This window comes from Aotus nancymaae, unplaced genomic scaffold, assembly GCF_030222135.1.
Source record: "Aotus nancymaae isolate 86718 unplaced genomic scaffold, 86718_ANA_hifiasm-v0.15.2.pri h1tg000040l, whole genome shotgun sequence".
NCBI lineage: Eukaryota > Metazoa > Chordata > Mammalia > Primates > Aotidae > Aotus > Aotus nancymaae.
Window position 1 is genome coordinate 115,305,155 of NW_026988454.1, and position 14,398 is coordinate 115,319,552.

At 39.1% G+C, this 14,398-nt stretch overlaps 1 protein-coding gene across 1 annotated transcript; it reads right to left on the bottom strand.

Moving 5' to 3' along the window:
* Positions 1-968: 968 nt before the first annotated feature.
* On the bottom strand, positions 969-13,858 carry ANKRD66 (ankyrin repeat domain 66). Its single transcript, XM_021676070.2, has 5 exons — positions 13,801-13,858; positions 10,565-10,644; positions 8,617-8,791; positions 6,635-6,863; positions 969-1,750 (listed from the first exon to the last, which is right to left on the bottom strand). Exons 2-5 carry the CDS (start codon positions 10,595-10,597, stop codon positions 1,552-1,554), a joined length of 636 nt encoding a protein of 211 aa, XP_021531745.2. The 5' UTR covers positions 10,598-10,644; positions 13,801-13,858; the 3' UTR covers positions 969-1,551.
* Between the last annotated feature and the right edge of the window lie 540 nt (positions 13,859-14,398).

The window sequence follows — 14,398 nt, forward strand, 5'->3', positions numbered from 1 at the left end:
TTGTCCATCTCATTCTCACAGCAACCCCAGGAAATTGGAATTCTTTTGCCTGTTTCTGTAGAGGAGGATACAAAACCTAAGTAAGCCTTACTCATAAGCCCATGATTAAAATACTGTACTTATTAGAAAAGTCTGCTTGCAAGGAAAACAATCAATTCAATGTACTGTAAGAAAAGAAAACTTATGATTAAATAGTATTTCACAAATTCCTGAGTAAGGAACCAGAACTAGGAACAGCAACTTATCTAACTATTCATCTATCTATCTATCCTATCTATCTATCTATCTAACTATCTATCTAATCTATCTATCTATCTATTCATGTATCTACCAACCTATCTCTGTTTGTCTTTTCCTCAGCCTTCTTATCCTTTTTGTAGAGCAACTCTGTATCCTTCCTCAGCTCTTATGTAGAATTAGCCACACCATACTTCTGAAGTCATATGCTACTGGTCTAGCCTCTCATGAGGACTTCTTTTCAAGTACCCAAGAGAATCTTATTGGTCCAGCTCGAGTCAGGTGTCTTCCAATGTTTGTAGTGGTCCAAAGCATGAATGAGTCTGCACTGTAGAGCATAGAGAAAGGGACTGATGCTCAGGGGTAGATCAACACGAGGAGAGGCATCCTCTCTAGCTATACTGCTTTCCTATAAGATATTCAAGCATTTTTTTCATTCCAGAAAATTCAAACTAAGCATGGGCTGTATTAATGCAAACATTAATTGATGAATGTGTAATAAAGATATTCAATACCTAAATAAATTGATGTAGGCAGAGAAATTAGTATATCTAAAATGTGGAGCAGCCAGGGAAAGTAAAATACACCAGACTAGTCTCCTAATGGAAGCTTAATATGTTGTTTGAGTTTTATAGCAGGGCTGTCTGATAGAAATAAAATGAAAACCATATGGGTAATTTTAAACATTCTAGTAGCCACATGTTTAAAAAAGTAAAAGGAAAAAGGTAAAATTCATTTTGGTAATATGTTTTATTTAACCCAATATCCACAATATTATCATTTCAATGTACAATTAAAATTAAATATTATTACTGAGACATTTTATATTTTTGTACTAAGTGTTTGAAATCTCATGTGTATTTTGCATCTCAATTTGGATGCAATTTTTTATTGTAATTATCTGATCTGAATTTAATTTCCCAAAGTTTACAGTTGAAAAAGTAGACCTAAAATTACATGTTCATTATTTTATATTATCTTGTTAGATATCAGGGATGAAGTTAATTCATGGCAGAGTTTCCTTGTCCCTGAAATTCTATCATTGTTGGGAGGAGGGGACAGAAGATGCTGACCGCGCAAACCACTCACGAAAGCAAGCAGGTTGTGTCCTCTCCTGGTAATTGTTGTACACCATTGGTGCTAGCCAGGAGACAACAGCCCATGTAGACAGCACCTAATGACAGGTCCATGGGCTTTTGTAGAAACCAGGTGGGTAAGGGTCCATGAGTAAAGTCATGGAAAGACCACCAAGCCTAACAGCCTCAATTCTGGCACCAGGGAAAGTCCCCTGCCGGCAAACATCGGTTTGAATTCTCATACTCTCTTCTCTTTGGTATTGTTGGGCCTGGTGGGGCCTCGACTTTTCTTATTCTTTTTATTCATGTTTTGATTTAGGGAAGGAAGAGACCGCTCCAGCTCCCTTTTCTTGGCATCCCAGTCTTCATCACGCTCATCCAGAGGCAGCCCTTTCTGGTGGGCAGCACGGTGGTGGTCCTGGCACTCGAGCTCTGCCCTAGGAAAGAAGAGTGGGGTTTCTGAACTTGGAGCAGGAGAGCCTGCCCTAGCCTTGGAATCGGCCTCTCTTCACAGGCTCTGCACACAGCAGTTCAGTTGAGAAGGAAGGAGGCCAAGTTTGCGCAATTCCAAGCATACACTTAGGGAAGGTCTCAGACACTAAAGAAACTACTTGGAGGTGGAGAAAAATTGTGTGACCTGAGTGAGATGTTAACAGACTCAAAGATAGTCACTTAGCTTGAAGAAATTGCCACTAATTCTTGAAGTGCTCACATTTATAAAGCAACCTGCATATTATTGGAAGATTGTTTTCCTTTGTTTTTAGTTGTATTTTCTGTAATTATAAAAGTGATGTGTGTTCCTTGTATAAAATGTAAAAGTACAGAAACATATAAGGAAGAAAATGAGAATGACTCAATCACATATGTATTATATGTATGGATGGATTATGTAAAAATATAGATTATTGTAAATGGATAAATGGATGGATAAATAGACAATTAGATAAATAGAACATTATACACACATAGACAATGGGAAATACACACATATACAGTTTTGTATGAGGCAAAAGGTGAGTATGTGACTTGCTTAAAGGCACTTGGAGGAGTCACTTTACAGAAATAAAATTTGAACCAATATGAGGACAAATGGAACTTAAAAGGATAGATAATGGTATAGGCAAGGCAAATATCATTTTAAGTGCAAACCATGTAAAAAGCACAGTTCATTCAAAGGGCAGCAAACTTGCTAGTCCTTCACCCCAAGCTGGAGGTGACATTTCAAACTTCAGACCACACCAGTCTCTCCTCTGCCTAGTCACTCTCCGCCTTGCATTAGTGTTGTTTATGAAAACAAGTTATTTCTTCACCCAGGCAGTTAACCTTCTGGATGTCTAGCACTATATCTGGTTTATTTTAGGTCCTTTTTAGTGTCTAACTCAATGACACACACACAGTAGAACTCAAAAATGTTTGCTAAATGATTGGTTTATCACTTAGGGGGCTGAATCAAAAGCCAAATTGTTTCCCGATAATTCCTAGAATATTCAGAAAATGATCACATAGTGTCTAGGTTTCTTTTGAAGTTCTCTTACATCCTTTTTCTTCATCACCTATCCCAGGAGCTAACTTACTCAAAATGTGAATCAATAAGAAATTCCTTAAGTAATCCCCTTGCTTAAAGTCTAACCGTCTTCAATGCCACACAGTACCACTGCCGACTCCTCTACTACACAAGTAAATTGCTAATGTATCTATTTCAGCTTGTGAATCCCCTGATGAGCTCACACTCTTCTGCTTGCCTGGCTCACTGGGCTCACTGTCGTTACCCACCCCCTCACCTGACCTTATCTTCCATTCATCTCTAGTGTGGATGCTCTGCTTAGCCAGGCCATTCATCCCTCCACTGTCCCTCCACGATCCCTCGCCTTCTCACATATACACACAACCTATGCACATTTCCAAGTTGGTGCCTTCACTCCGAATCAACAGTTTTTCTCCCTCCTCCATCAGTCAGCTATCTTTCAAGACTCAGGTTAATTCCCCCTTAATTCAGGATTCTTCTTCCTAAGCCCTCTAACTGTCAGAAGGGAAGTTCTTAGTGGGAACTGATAAATAGAGATGACTCATACATGAGGTGACTGACCTTTGCTGTTTTTGCCGGCTCAACACTGTCTGCCTACTTTTCTTGGCAATAGCACTCCCACTATTTGGAGGAAAGCACTCCTCCTGCATTTCAGTTATGTTGGGGTCATATTTCATGTTCATTCCTGGTCACTAGGGAGGGGCTGAGATTACCTAGAGAAAGTCAGTAGAGGACAGCCAAGGACAGGACCCTGAGGAATGTCAGCATTTAAAAGGCATGCAAGAATATATCATGAGATTTAGTCTTAGAAAAAACATATTTAAAAAGTCATAAGAAATTATCAGACAGGTAAAAGAAAACTAAAAGAGTAGCATCAGATAAAGCAAGGGAGAAGAGTTTCAGGAATATTATATACTGAATTAAGTGGAGGTAAGATATGAATTGAGAAGAGGCAATTGATATAGCACAAGGAGCTCCCTGATGACTTGGGTGACAGCTGATTTAGTACAAGGATGGGGGAAGAAGTCTGAAGCGTGGGTGAGATGAAGAAGTGGAGACAATTACATAGATTAGCTTTTTTAAAAAAAGTTTCCTCAAATTTAATGTTTCAAAGAAGTAAAACTATCATTATTAATACTGCTATAGTTATACATACATATATATACACACACATATATATATGTTAAAGTTCCAAAGCTATATATGACTATCAGGTAATATCAGTAAGCATTCCTATCGTTACATTCAAGCAAATGCAATAACGTTGCCTTCTGAGAGAAAAACATATTTTGAAACTTTTACAAGCAGACAAAGACAGTTGGCATTTCCAACAAGGCATACATACTTTATGAAAACTATTACATTCCCAATTTAGTAAAAACTCAAAGCTAATCTAATTTTGATATTCAAAATGCACCTCTCCCCTCTGGATCAAAATGAAATAATAGATCCTTCCAATTAACAGACAACTTAAACCTACTCAATTTGATTGCTAACAAGTCAGAGGAGGGACATGTTGTCCTTCCCCCAAATTTAAAGAACTCAATGTTTACCATGATCTTAGATATTGCAAACACAAACTCCTAAAGAATTGAGGTGTTTCTTGATTTATATAGAGTCAAAGTTCTATTCCACTGGGGAGAAGACAAAAAGGGGAGTTGTTTAATGGGTATGGAGTTTCAGTTTTGCAAGATGAAAAAGTTCTGGAGATCTGTTTCACAACAATGTAAATGTCCATAACACTGATGAACTGTACACTTTAGACACAGTTAATATGGTAAATTTTATGTTTGTTATGAGTTTTTCCTCACAATAAAAAATACACACAACTATTAAAAAATTCTATTTTTTACACAAATTATTACTGTAAAACATGTTGGACACTCTGAGAGTATAAGTGCTTTTCCTTTTGGATTAAAATAAAAGTAGATTAGCTCTCGAGTAGCTTAGACATGTAGGGAAGAAGAAAGACAAGACACAACAGAATTCAGAAGGGCCTCTAACTTTTTGTGTGTTTAATAATATCTATTTGAACATGTTCACAGTCCAAAAGGAAGTCAAAGGAAGGGGAAAAGAAAAACACTAAAAATACAAGAGAAAGAGTAAAGATGTAACAAAGAACACATGAGTGATGAATGGTCTTCCAGAAGACACAAAGGACTGGATGAGGAGTCTATATGGAGGGATAACACTTTACAAAGGATAGACAGGATGGCAACAAGGAACTGATGTAAATGTTTTTATGTAAATGTACATAAAACCTGCAGGTGTGAGAGTTGAGCAATGTGTAACCCATGGCTTTGATATTCTTTCTAATGTATAAGGAATACCTCAGAGACAGACTGAGGTGATGGGGCTTTGGAATTGCCAATAAAGTAGTAGGTTAGGAAGAGATAGTTAAGCTGCTCTGAGGGCTCAAAGAAAGGTGGAAATATTCAAACTGCTGTTGATACCATATATTTACATGTGGGATTTTATCTAACTGAACAAGCATAGAAGTGGAGAAGACAGATTCATCTAAGGTTTTGAATTTTGGGTTATATGCTGGGTTGAGAATTAATAGCAGGAATAGTGGGAAGAGCGTGGAAGAATGGAGTGTATTATGGTACCCAGATGGTAGAGGAAATTTAGTGAGACTTTCAGAAAGGTGATAAGATTAGGAGAAAAAGGAGAAGTTTGACAAAAGATCTTGATGAATTCAAAGACCTGTGTGATAATCCAGGAACTGATAAAGTGAAGAGAGCTATGGTCACATTGTGGTATGTTAGGATTTTAAAAGTTCAAAGAACAATGTCTGCTGATGCTGAGGTCCACTGCAGATGGAGATCATTGAATGTAGGGGATGATGGCTGAAATACGGGAAAAGTGAGTCTGTGAGTCAGGACTTAAGGTTCTGCTTCTTTACTCTCCAAATCATCTCAATTGTGATACTGAATGTTTGTAATGTAAGACATTACCTTTAAGAGAATGTGTCTTGGGTTACTTCTATAGATAACTAATCACATCATGGCAAAATTTTCACTAGTTCAACTTTCTGAATATAACCAGATTTTCAGGTTCTTCAAAGGGCACTCAGTCATGAACTGCCCTTGTAGATAGGATTGCTGTCTACATCATTTGGTTTCCAAGCAACGATGCCCTCACTCTGATATTTTACTTTCTCTTGTATTAATTGTTTGTCAAAACAATCAAATTCTAAGTTTCCAAATTTTGTTCTATCCCTCTCAGAGCTATAATTGTTATGCAAATTATTGGTGCTTAGTTATGTTTGAATGCTTGACTGAAAAAAATAAACAGGAGTGAGACAAGTTCTTTGGTGTGTGTGTAAGTAGGGCATTCACAGATGAACAAAGAAGTTTTCAAAGATAGGAGTGTACTGAAAAATAGAAATCTAATTCACCTGCCTCATTTTAAATATGAGAAAACTGAGGATCAGGAAGCTGCCTTGACTTGCACAAGATCACACAGCTAGTCTGGATGCCTTTCGGAAAGCCGAAGGTCGTGATTCTTGCACCATGTCCCACCTTCCAACTTGGTGTCCCAATTCTCTTATCTGAGATGATTTTTGTATAATCTAAAACAACATGTTAATATAGTTTTGACCCCCAAACTAGTCTTTTCAGTGAAACATTAATAAAAATAACTCAACTTAAGAAATCAATAAAAATAATAGTCCATTGACCGGATTTCCTCATTTCATTTTCATCGACCTGAAGCCACAGAATCAGCCAAGATCTTGATCACAGGCTCCTTTTCCTCTGCTCCTTCTATAGGTGGAAAAAATACATAAACTTACTTTTCCAGAAATGCCACACAGGCTTTCTGCCCATAGATCTGTGCAATCCTCTTTGGTGTGTCTCCAAAGAAGTCGGGGGCGTCGACGGCAGCATGCAATGCATGGAGAGTTTTGAGTACATTCAGATGGCCTGATTCTGCTGCAAAGTGAGCTGGGGTCCAGCCCACACTGGTAACCAGGCAGGGCCTGGCTCCATATTCTATCAGGAGCCGTATCATCTCCATTTGCCCTTAGATGTACCAAGAAGAAACAGAATGAGGTTAGGATAAAGATGTCCCGAATGGCCTGAGGCCAGGGCCAGCCTAGGTAACACAATAGAAGGGAAACTTTGCCTTTGAGGAGCCTCCAGTTTCCTATCATCATCCCTCTCTCTCTTTTCCCTCTTCTCACCAGGGACTCAGTGCCCTACCTTACCCTATGAGCCTTGTTCCCACCTAGGGCCTGAGCCCTACAAGCCTTCCCTGTCCTCCTTCCAGGACACTCCCCTCCCCGGTGCATTGCCACAGGCCCTGCATAGGAATCTTTCTTTCTCTCAGGGCACACAACCTGCCTATTGGTAAGGTTCATTCTGCTTTTGGCAGTCTCAACGCTGAGTCAAAAACAAATATTTTAAGTCATACTTACATGACAGGTAGCACAGGTTAAGAGAACAGGCTTTCTAGCTGACAGATGTGATTTCATATCCCGACAGTCCCACTTGCTAACAAGTGGCACCTCAGACAAGAAATAAATATTTGAGGCCAGTTTCCTCATTTGCAACTTAAGGATATTACCCCTTATATCATTGAATTCTTGTGGAGTGCAGGTGAAATCACAGACATGAAGTACACAACACAGTGCCCAACACATAGCAAATGTTCACTAAAAGGTGCTTCAGTATAGCTACCATCGCTTTGTACTTAGATTTTTGCAAAAATATCCCAACTAATTTCTCTGCAGCCAGCCTTGCTTCTTGTCAACCTATTCTCCACACAGGAATCACAATAAATGTTTAAAACACAAAGTTGACCATAGCACTTTCTTACTTAACATTCTTTAATGGCTTTCTATTACCAAAGCCTTTGAGAAGCCCATTGCCTGGGATTTTGCCGCTATCCTCCTCCAATTCTGCAACTGAGCTATGTCAGGCATGGGGGATTTGGTGACGAACGAAACAAATTCCCTATCCTTCTTTGTGATGCTCTATTCCTGTTGAGAGGGTAAAGGACTGATATTAACTGAGAGCAGACTATATGATAGGCACTGTACACTCATTATTTTACTGAATCCCCATCACAGGGCTCCAAGGTGGCATTGCTGCATGCATTAATTAGGTGAATAGTCTGAGGCCCAGAGACAGTAAATAACTTGCTTGAGGTGCTGCAACTAATAAGCTGTGATGTGAGGATTAAAATGTTCCATTTGGGGCCGGGCTTGGTGGCTCATGCCTGTAATCCCAGCATTTTAGGAAGCTGAAGTGGGTGGATCACTTGAGGTCAGGAGTTAACCTGGCCAACATGGGGAAACACCATCTCCATTAAAAATACAAAAATTCGCTGGGCATGGTGGTGCACACCTGTAATTCTAGCTACTCGGTGGGTTGAGTCAGGAGAATCGCTTGAATCGGGGAGGCAGAGGTTGTAGTCAGCCAAGATTATGCCACTGCACTCCAGCCTGGATGATAGAGTGAGACTCTGTCTCCAAAAGAAAAAAAAGAGAGAAAGAGAGAGAAAGAAAGAGAGGAAGGAAGGAAGGAAGGAAGGAAGGAAGGAAGGAAGGAAGGAAAGAAGGAAGGAAGGAAAAGAAAGAAAGAAAAAGAAAGAAAGAAAGAAAGAGAAAGAAAGAAAAGAAAGAAGAGAATGAAAATGAAGAAAGAAAGAAAGAGAGAAAAGAATGTTCCATCTGACTCTAAAGAGATATTTCTTCCATTCTGCCACATTCATATCCTCATAAATGAATGGTGGACTCAAAAGGACAGATCTACTGAAGCATTGCCCACTCACCTTTGCTTGCAGCCCAGTGAAGTGGGGTCCGGTCATTCCAGTCTACATCTTTGTAGTTTGGGTCACAGAGACCTTTCTTCAAAATCCTCTTCACTAAGCCGTGGTCTCCAGCAGCCACAGCTTGGTGAAGCTTTGTCATGTCTGACATTTTGGTCAATTCCATGACAGAAAACAACTGTGGAAGACACATGCCACTTAGGAAATTCTATGTAACCCTTTATTCTAGAGAGTAATCCCATAGACCTCTGTATCATTTACTTCCTTTCCTGACACGTATTTGCCTCTAAGTTTGCCTCATATGTGTGGAATGAGTGTGTACTTAAACCTTAGCTCCTGTGGTTAGTGCGTGCCTGTCCCCTACCCTAAAACTATTGGTGGCTTCCACTGCACACAGAATTATGTCTAAACTCACGGGCTAACACACTGCTATCTGGCCTCAAACCATCCTCCAATGCTATTTCCTACTTCTACTTCAGAGTTCTAGTACTGTTCCCTTACGTTACCTGTGTAATCTTGTGCCTTTTCTTTCTTATCTATAAAATGGATATAATCTGCCAGGGTTGTTGTAAGGATAAATGTCAATTTCTATAAAAATTTATATTGGACACAGAGCAGGTGCTCCATGAAAATTAATGGAATTAGTATTGTTACACCAGTTGAGATGGACAGGCAAACACACAAATAAATACCTGAAAGTTGTTTTTAATGTTATGCTCAAAAACAGTAGTGTAGGAAACAGCTGGTACCTTAGCATGAAGCAAGGCAGTGACACCAAACTGGACCTGTAATCATGCCATTCACCATACACTCAGAGTAAATTTTAAAAAGCCAGTTACAAAGGAACATCTTAAATGAAAAAAAAAGAAATATTTTTATTAAATCTTAATCTTTGATTACTTAATAAATATGTTTTTAGAATATTGTACAATGAAATGTGTGAACATTTAGAAAATATTTATCACCATATAGACCAATATTTTCCATGAAAAAGGTAGGATGTTATGAAATCATGCATCGATAAAGAGGTCCATTTGATAGACCAATGGATTTTAATAAAACAGTACAGAAAGTGCATTGATATCATTTCAGATTCCACATTGCAACTAACCTTTATCAAATATCCACAATTATCTGAAAATATTCCTCCTTTTTCAACTTCATATATATAATATATACATGTGTATATGTATGCACATATATTATAATATACGTGCGTACATATATATACATATATAGTATATGTATATATAATATACGTGTATATATTATATATTATATATGTACGTGTATATACACACATTATATATAATTATATATGTATATATGTGTGAGTATATATATCATATACATATATGTGTGTGTGTGTATCTCTATATATATAACCAGATTGTCTTTATTTACTTTAACCAAAACAACAAACTGAATGTAGAAGCAGATACAAGAATCCAGCTGTCTTCTATTAAGTCAGATATTAAAGAGATTGGGCAGGGGACGGTAAACCTATGTGACTAGTCACATTTCTTTTGTTTTGGAAAATATATTTATTTTAATAAAATGTCATTTATATTATGTGCAATAAGTTTATTACAGCTATTTAAAAGAACTAATCAATATTTAAAAGTTTTCTTAGTTTTAATTTCTAATAGAGTAAATTGATAGCTATAACCCACATAAACAAAAGTGCTCTGATACAATAATTTTTAAGAGTATAAAGAAACTATGAGAGCATAAAGGTTAAGAGCTGCTGACGTAAACAAATAAGGGGCTGAGATAGAAAACGAGAGTGGAGACGTGCCACTTGAGATGGGACCATTGGGACTGTCTCTGATCTCAAGATTTAAGTTGGGATCACAAGGAAGAGCTGGAGTCAACTTCGCAAACTGTGACGAACAGCAGCCCCTGGGAACTTGTTATAAATGCAAATTACTGGGCTCAGCCTCAGCCTTACTGAATCTGAAACTCTTGATGGGGGCCCAGCCATCTTTGTTGTAGTAAGCCAGGTGAATGCCTTGAAATGTGAGAACAGACCTAAAGGGAGAGAAAGAAAAGTAAAGGTAATTAACATGCAATGCTCTAAATGCCCAGGGGACAGAGAGAAAGAGCCTTTCACAAAGACTAGGAAGTAAAAGGAGCTTTCTTTAAAAGTAGTCTAAGCTGGGTCCTGAAGGGATGAGTCAGAGACAAATTGGCTACTGGTGGAGGTGGAGGATTCCCCAACTGAAGGACAGTGTCTGTGGCTGGAGTCACACACTGCAAAGGGCAAGTAGTTCCTAATATGTAAACCAAGAATCAACAAACTTTTTCTGTAAAGAGCAAAATAGTAAATGTTTTTATGCCAAGAGAAAAAAAAAAAGAGGAGAAAAAAAGGAGAAAAAAATTATGCCAAGAGTCTATTACATAAAAACTCCTGCCCCACCCTGCCCCACTTGCCTGGGGTGGGTCTTTCCACCCTCTTTGTTCCCTGGGAGCCCTCAGCTGGAGCTATTCTTAAGGATATGAGGATAGGCCTGAGGAGGAAGGGCCTGGTGGATGAGATGGTCAGTTTCACTCCGCCCTAGTGATGCTCAGATCCCAGTGAGCTCTCTCTCCTCCTGGAGAGGTCATCTCCAGTTAGCAGGCACGAGACAAGGAGGCTCATGGAGCCACCCACTCCCATACTAAGATTCCACTGTTCAGTCCCAGCTGTTGCCCCCAGCAGAGTCCCCATTGTGTAGGTGGTGACCAGCAGGGCCCCAGGGAGTGGCCAGGCACAGCTGTGGACTGCTGAGAGGGCAGCAGGGGCAGAGGGCGTTGTCTGGGCTTGCTGAGAGTCTCACTGTGCTAGCCCATGGAGGTTCAACACCTTAAGTGGTGAACCACGGGCCTACAAAAACAGGGTGAGCCAGATTTGGCCCGTAAACCATAGTGTGCCAACGTCTGATGTATACAAATCATTGGAGATCTTGTTAAAATGCAGATTCTGATTTAGTAGGCCTGGAACCTGAGATTCTGCATTTGTAACAAGTTCTCACAGCACTACTAGCTCACTTACCACACTCTGAGTAGCAATGTCTCTGTGACTGAAAAATACGGTATAGACTGGCAGGAAGCAAGATTGGAGAGCTGAGGAGGGAGTAAAGATGTGGCAGCTGTTCCCAGCTTAGGGGCTACATGAGAATCAGCAGTGGATTTTTAAAAATACAGACACCTAGGCCTCAGTCCAAAAGGAATCAGAATCTTTGGGTGTGCAGGACAAGGATTGGGCATGTTTTGTGAAACAGGTGCGCTCTGTACATACTATGTTAGGTAAGAGAGAAGATGGCGCAGACTGCTTTTTATTTTTAAAACTCATTTTAATAGAAATCCCTTACACTGGAGTGTTCGATCACTGATAAAATAGTAAACAAAAATGCTAGAGTGTTTTTAATCTGAAGGTGCCGCTAAAACAAAACCATTTTAAAATTAGTATCTAGAAGTCTTTCGCTTCCCTTTCATAGAAAGCTTTAAGCAGGTTTATACTTCAACCAACCCCATTTGTCCCACATTTGAGTTCATGCCAAGATTCCGTAACTTCCCAGGGGTGAGTTGCAATTCAAGTGGAAGCATTCATTGTGCATCAAAATTTATTTCCAGATAAATGGAAAAGCTGATTCTAAAAAATTGTATGGAAATTCAATGGACCCAGACGAACCAAAACAATCCTTTTTTTTTTTTGGAGACAGGCTGGAGTGCAATGGCGAAATCTCGGCTCACTGCAACTTCCGTTTTCCGGTTTCAAGCAATTCTCCTGCCTCCGCCTCCCGAGTAGCTGGGACTGCAGGCATGCACTGCCATGCCCGGCTAATTTTTTTGTATTTTTTAGTAGAGACGGGGTTTCACCATTTTGGTCAGGGTGGTCTCCATCTCTTGACCTCATGATCTGCCCGCCTCGGCCTCCCAAAGTGCTGGGATTACAGGCATGAGTCACCGCGCCCGGCCCCCAAAACAATCTTGAAAGAGAACAAAGTTAGAGGACTCACACTTCCTGATTCCAGTAGGCATGTCAGGACAATTCAGTGACAAAGTAATAGTCTTTTCAACAAATGATCCCGAGACAACTGGATATCTACACGTAAAAGAATGAAGTTGTTCTTCTCCCTCACAGATATTTATTCCTGTGTTTTCCTCTAAGAGTTTTATAGTTTTAAGTCTTACTTTGTTTTGAGTTGATTTTTATGCATATTTGTCACAAAACAATTGAACATAAATGTAAAGATTTTTTTCTAGACTCTCAACTTTACTCCATTGCTCTAAATATCTATATTCATGCCAGTACTACACAGTCCTGATAACTGTAGCTTTGTAGTAAGTTTTGAAATGGGAAAATCTGAGTATTCCAATGGGCTATATACCCAAGGGAAGAAAAACATATATCCATATAAACATTTGTACATGAATGTTTGTAGAAGCATTATTGATAATAGGCAAAAGTGGAAACATCCCAAAGGTTTGTTAGATGATGAATAGATACACAAAATGTGGAATATCCATATAATGGATTATTATTTGACAATCAAAAGAAATGAAGTACTGATACATGCTTTATGGATGGACCCTGAAACGTGCTAAGTAAAATAAGCCAGTTACAGAAGAGCACATATTGTATACTTCCATGTATGCGGAATGCCCAGAATAAGAAAATCTAGACAGCTAGAATGTAGATTATAAGCAGCCTAGGGCTGGGATGGAGGCTGGGGTGGGGAGTGACTGCTGATAAGTACAAGATTTCTTTTTGGGGTGGTAATATATTCTAAAATTAGATTAGATGCTTTCGCAACTCCAAAATGCCAAAACCCACTGACTTGTATACTTTAAATGAATTCGATTTTGTGGTATGTGAATTGTATCTTAATAAAGCTGCTTTTAAAAAACAAATAACTATTAATTAGAGGCTTTCTACAAAGCAAAAACAACATTTGTTTGTAGAAAATATATACAATTCACTAGCCTAGCCTTGACTACTGAAACGTATCAATTGATTCTTTTAGCAACCAATCCTTGTGAATTTGATTAAATGCATTTGATTTCCTATATTTCTGGTAGAGAAACATCTACCAGAAAGATAGGAAATCAAGTGCAAAGTTGTCAATAAATATCAGTTCTAATACATATGAGTGATCTTTAATAACTATAGTAAATAAGAGAGAGTAATATAAAAACACTTACTGTATCATATGAAATTCAACGAGCTCTGTGCTGGCAGGCAGTCTTCACCATCCAGAGTGTTGTGTCCATGCCATGGAAACTGACTCCTCCTTCCTCATGAAAGCCAGCCAGTCAACTTCAGCTTCCCTAGTTGCCTGGTGGGGTGGGACTCCCTTTCTGCTTCACACTCTAACACTTCAGCAGTTTCAGCCATCTTTTTTAGTCAAAATGTGTTGGTCCTTAACAGGTTCTTTCAAATAGTATTTAATAATAAAAAAATCAAATAAAAAATGTTGTGAATGATTGCCCACATAACACTATGATGGAGGTAGCTGCTTAGTGACCACTTATCTACAGGAGATGTGAGAACTATTGGGAAGGGCCGGGCGCAGTGGCTCACACCTGTGATCTTAGCACTTTAGGAGGCCAAGGTGGGCAGATCACGATGTCAGGAGTTTGAGACTAGCCTGGCCGACATGATAAAACCCCATCTCTACTAAATATACAAAAAATTAGCTGGGCATGGTGGTGGACACCTGTAATCCCAGCTACTTGGGAGGCTGAGGCAGGAGAATCAGTTGAACCCGGGAGGTGGAGGTTGCAGTGAGCCGAGATCGTG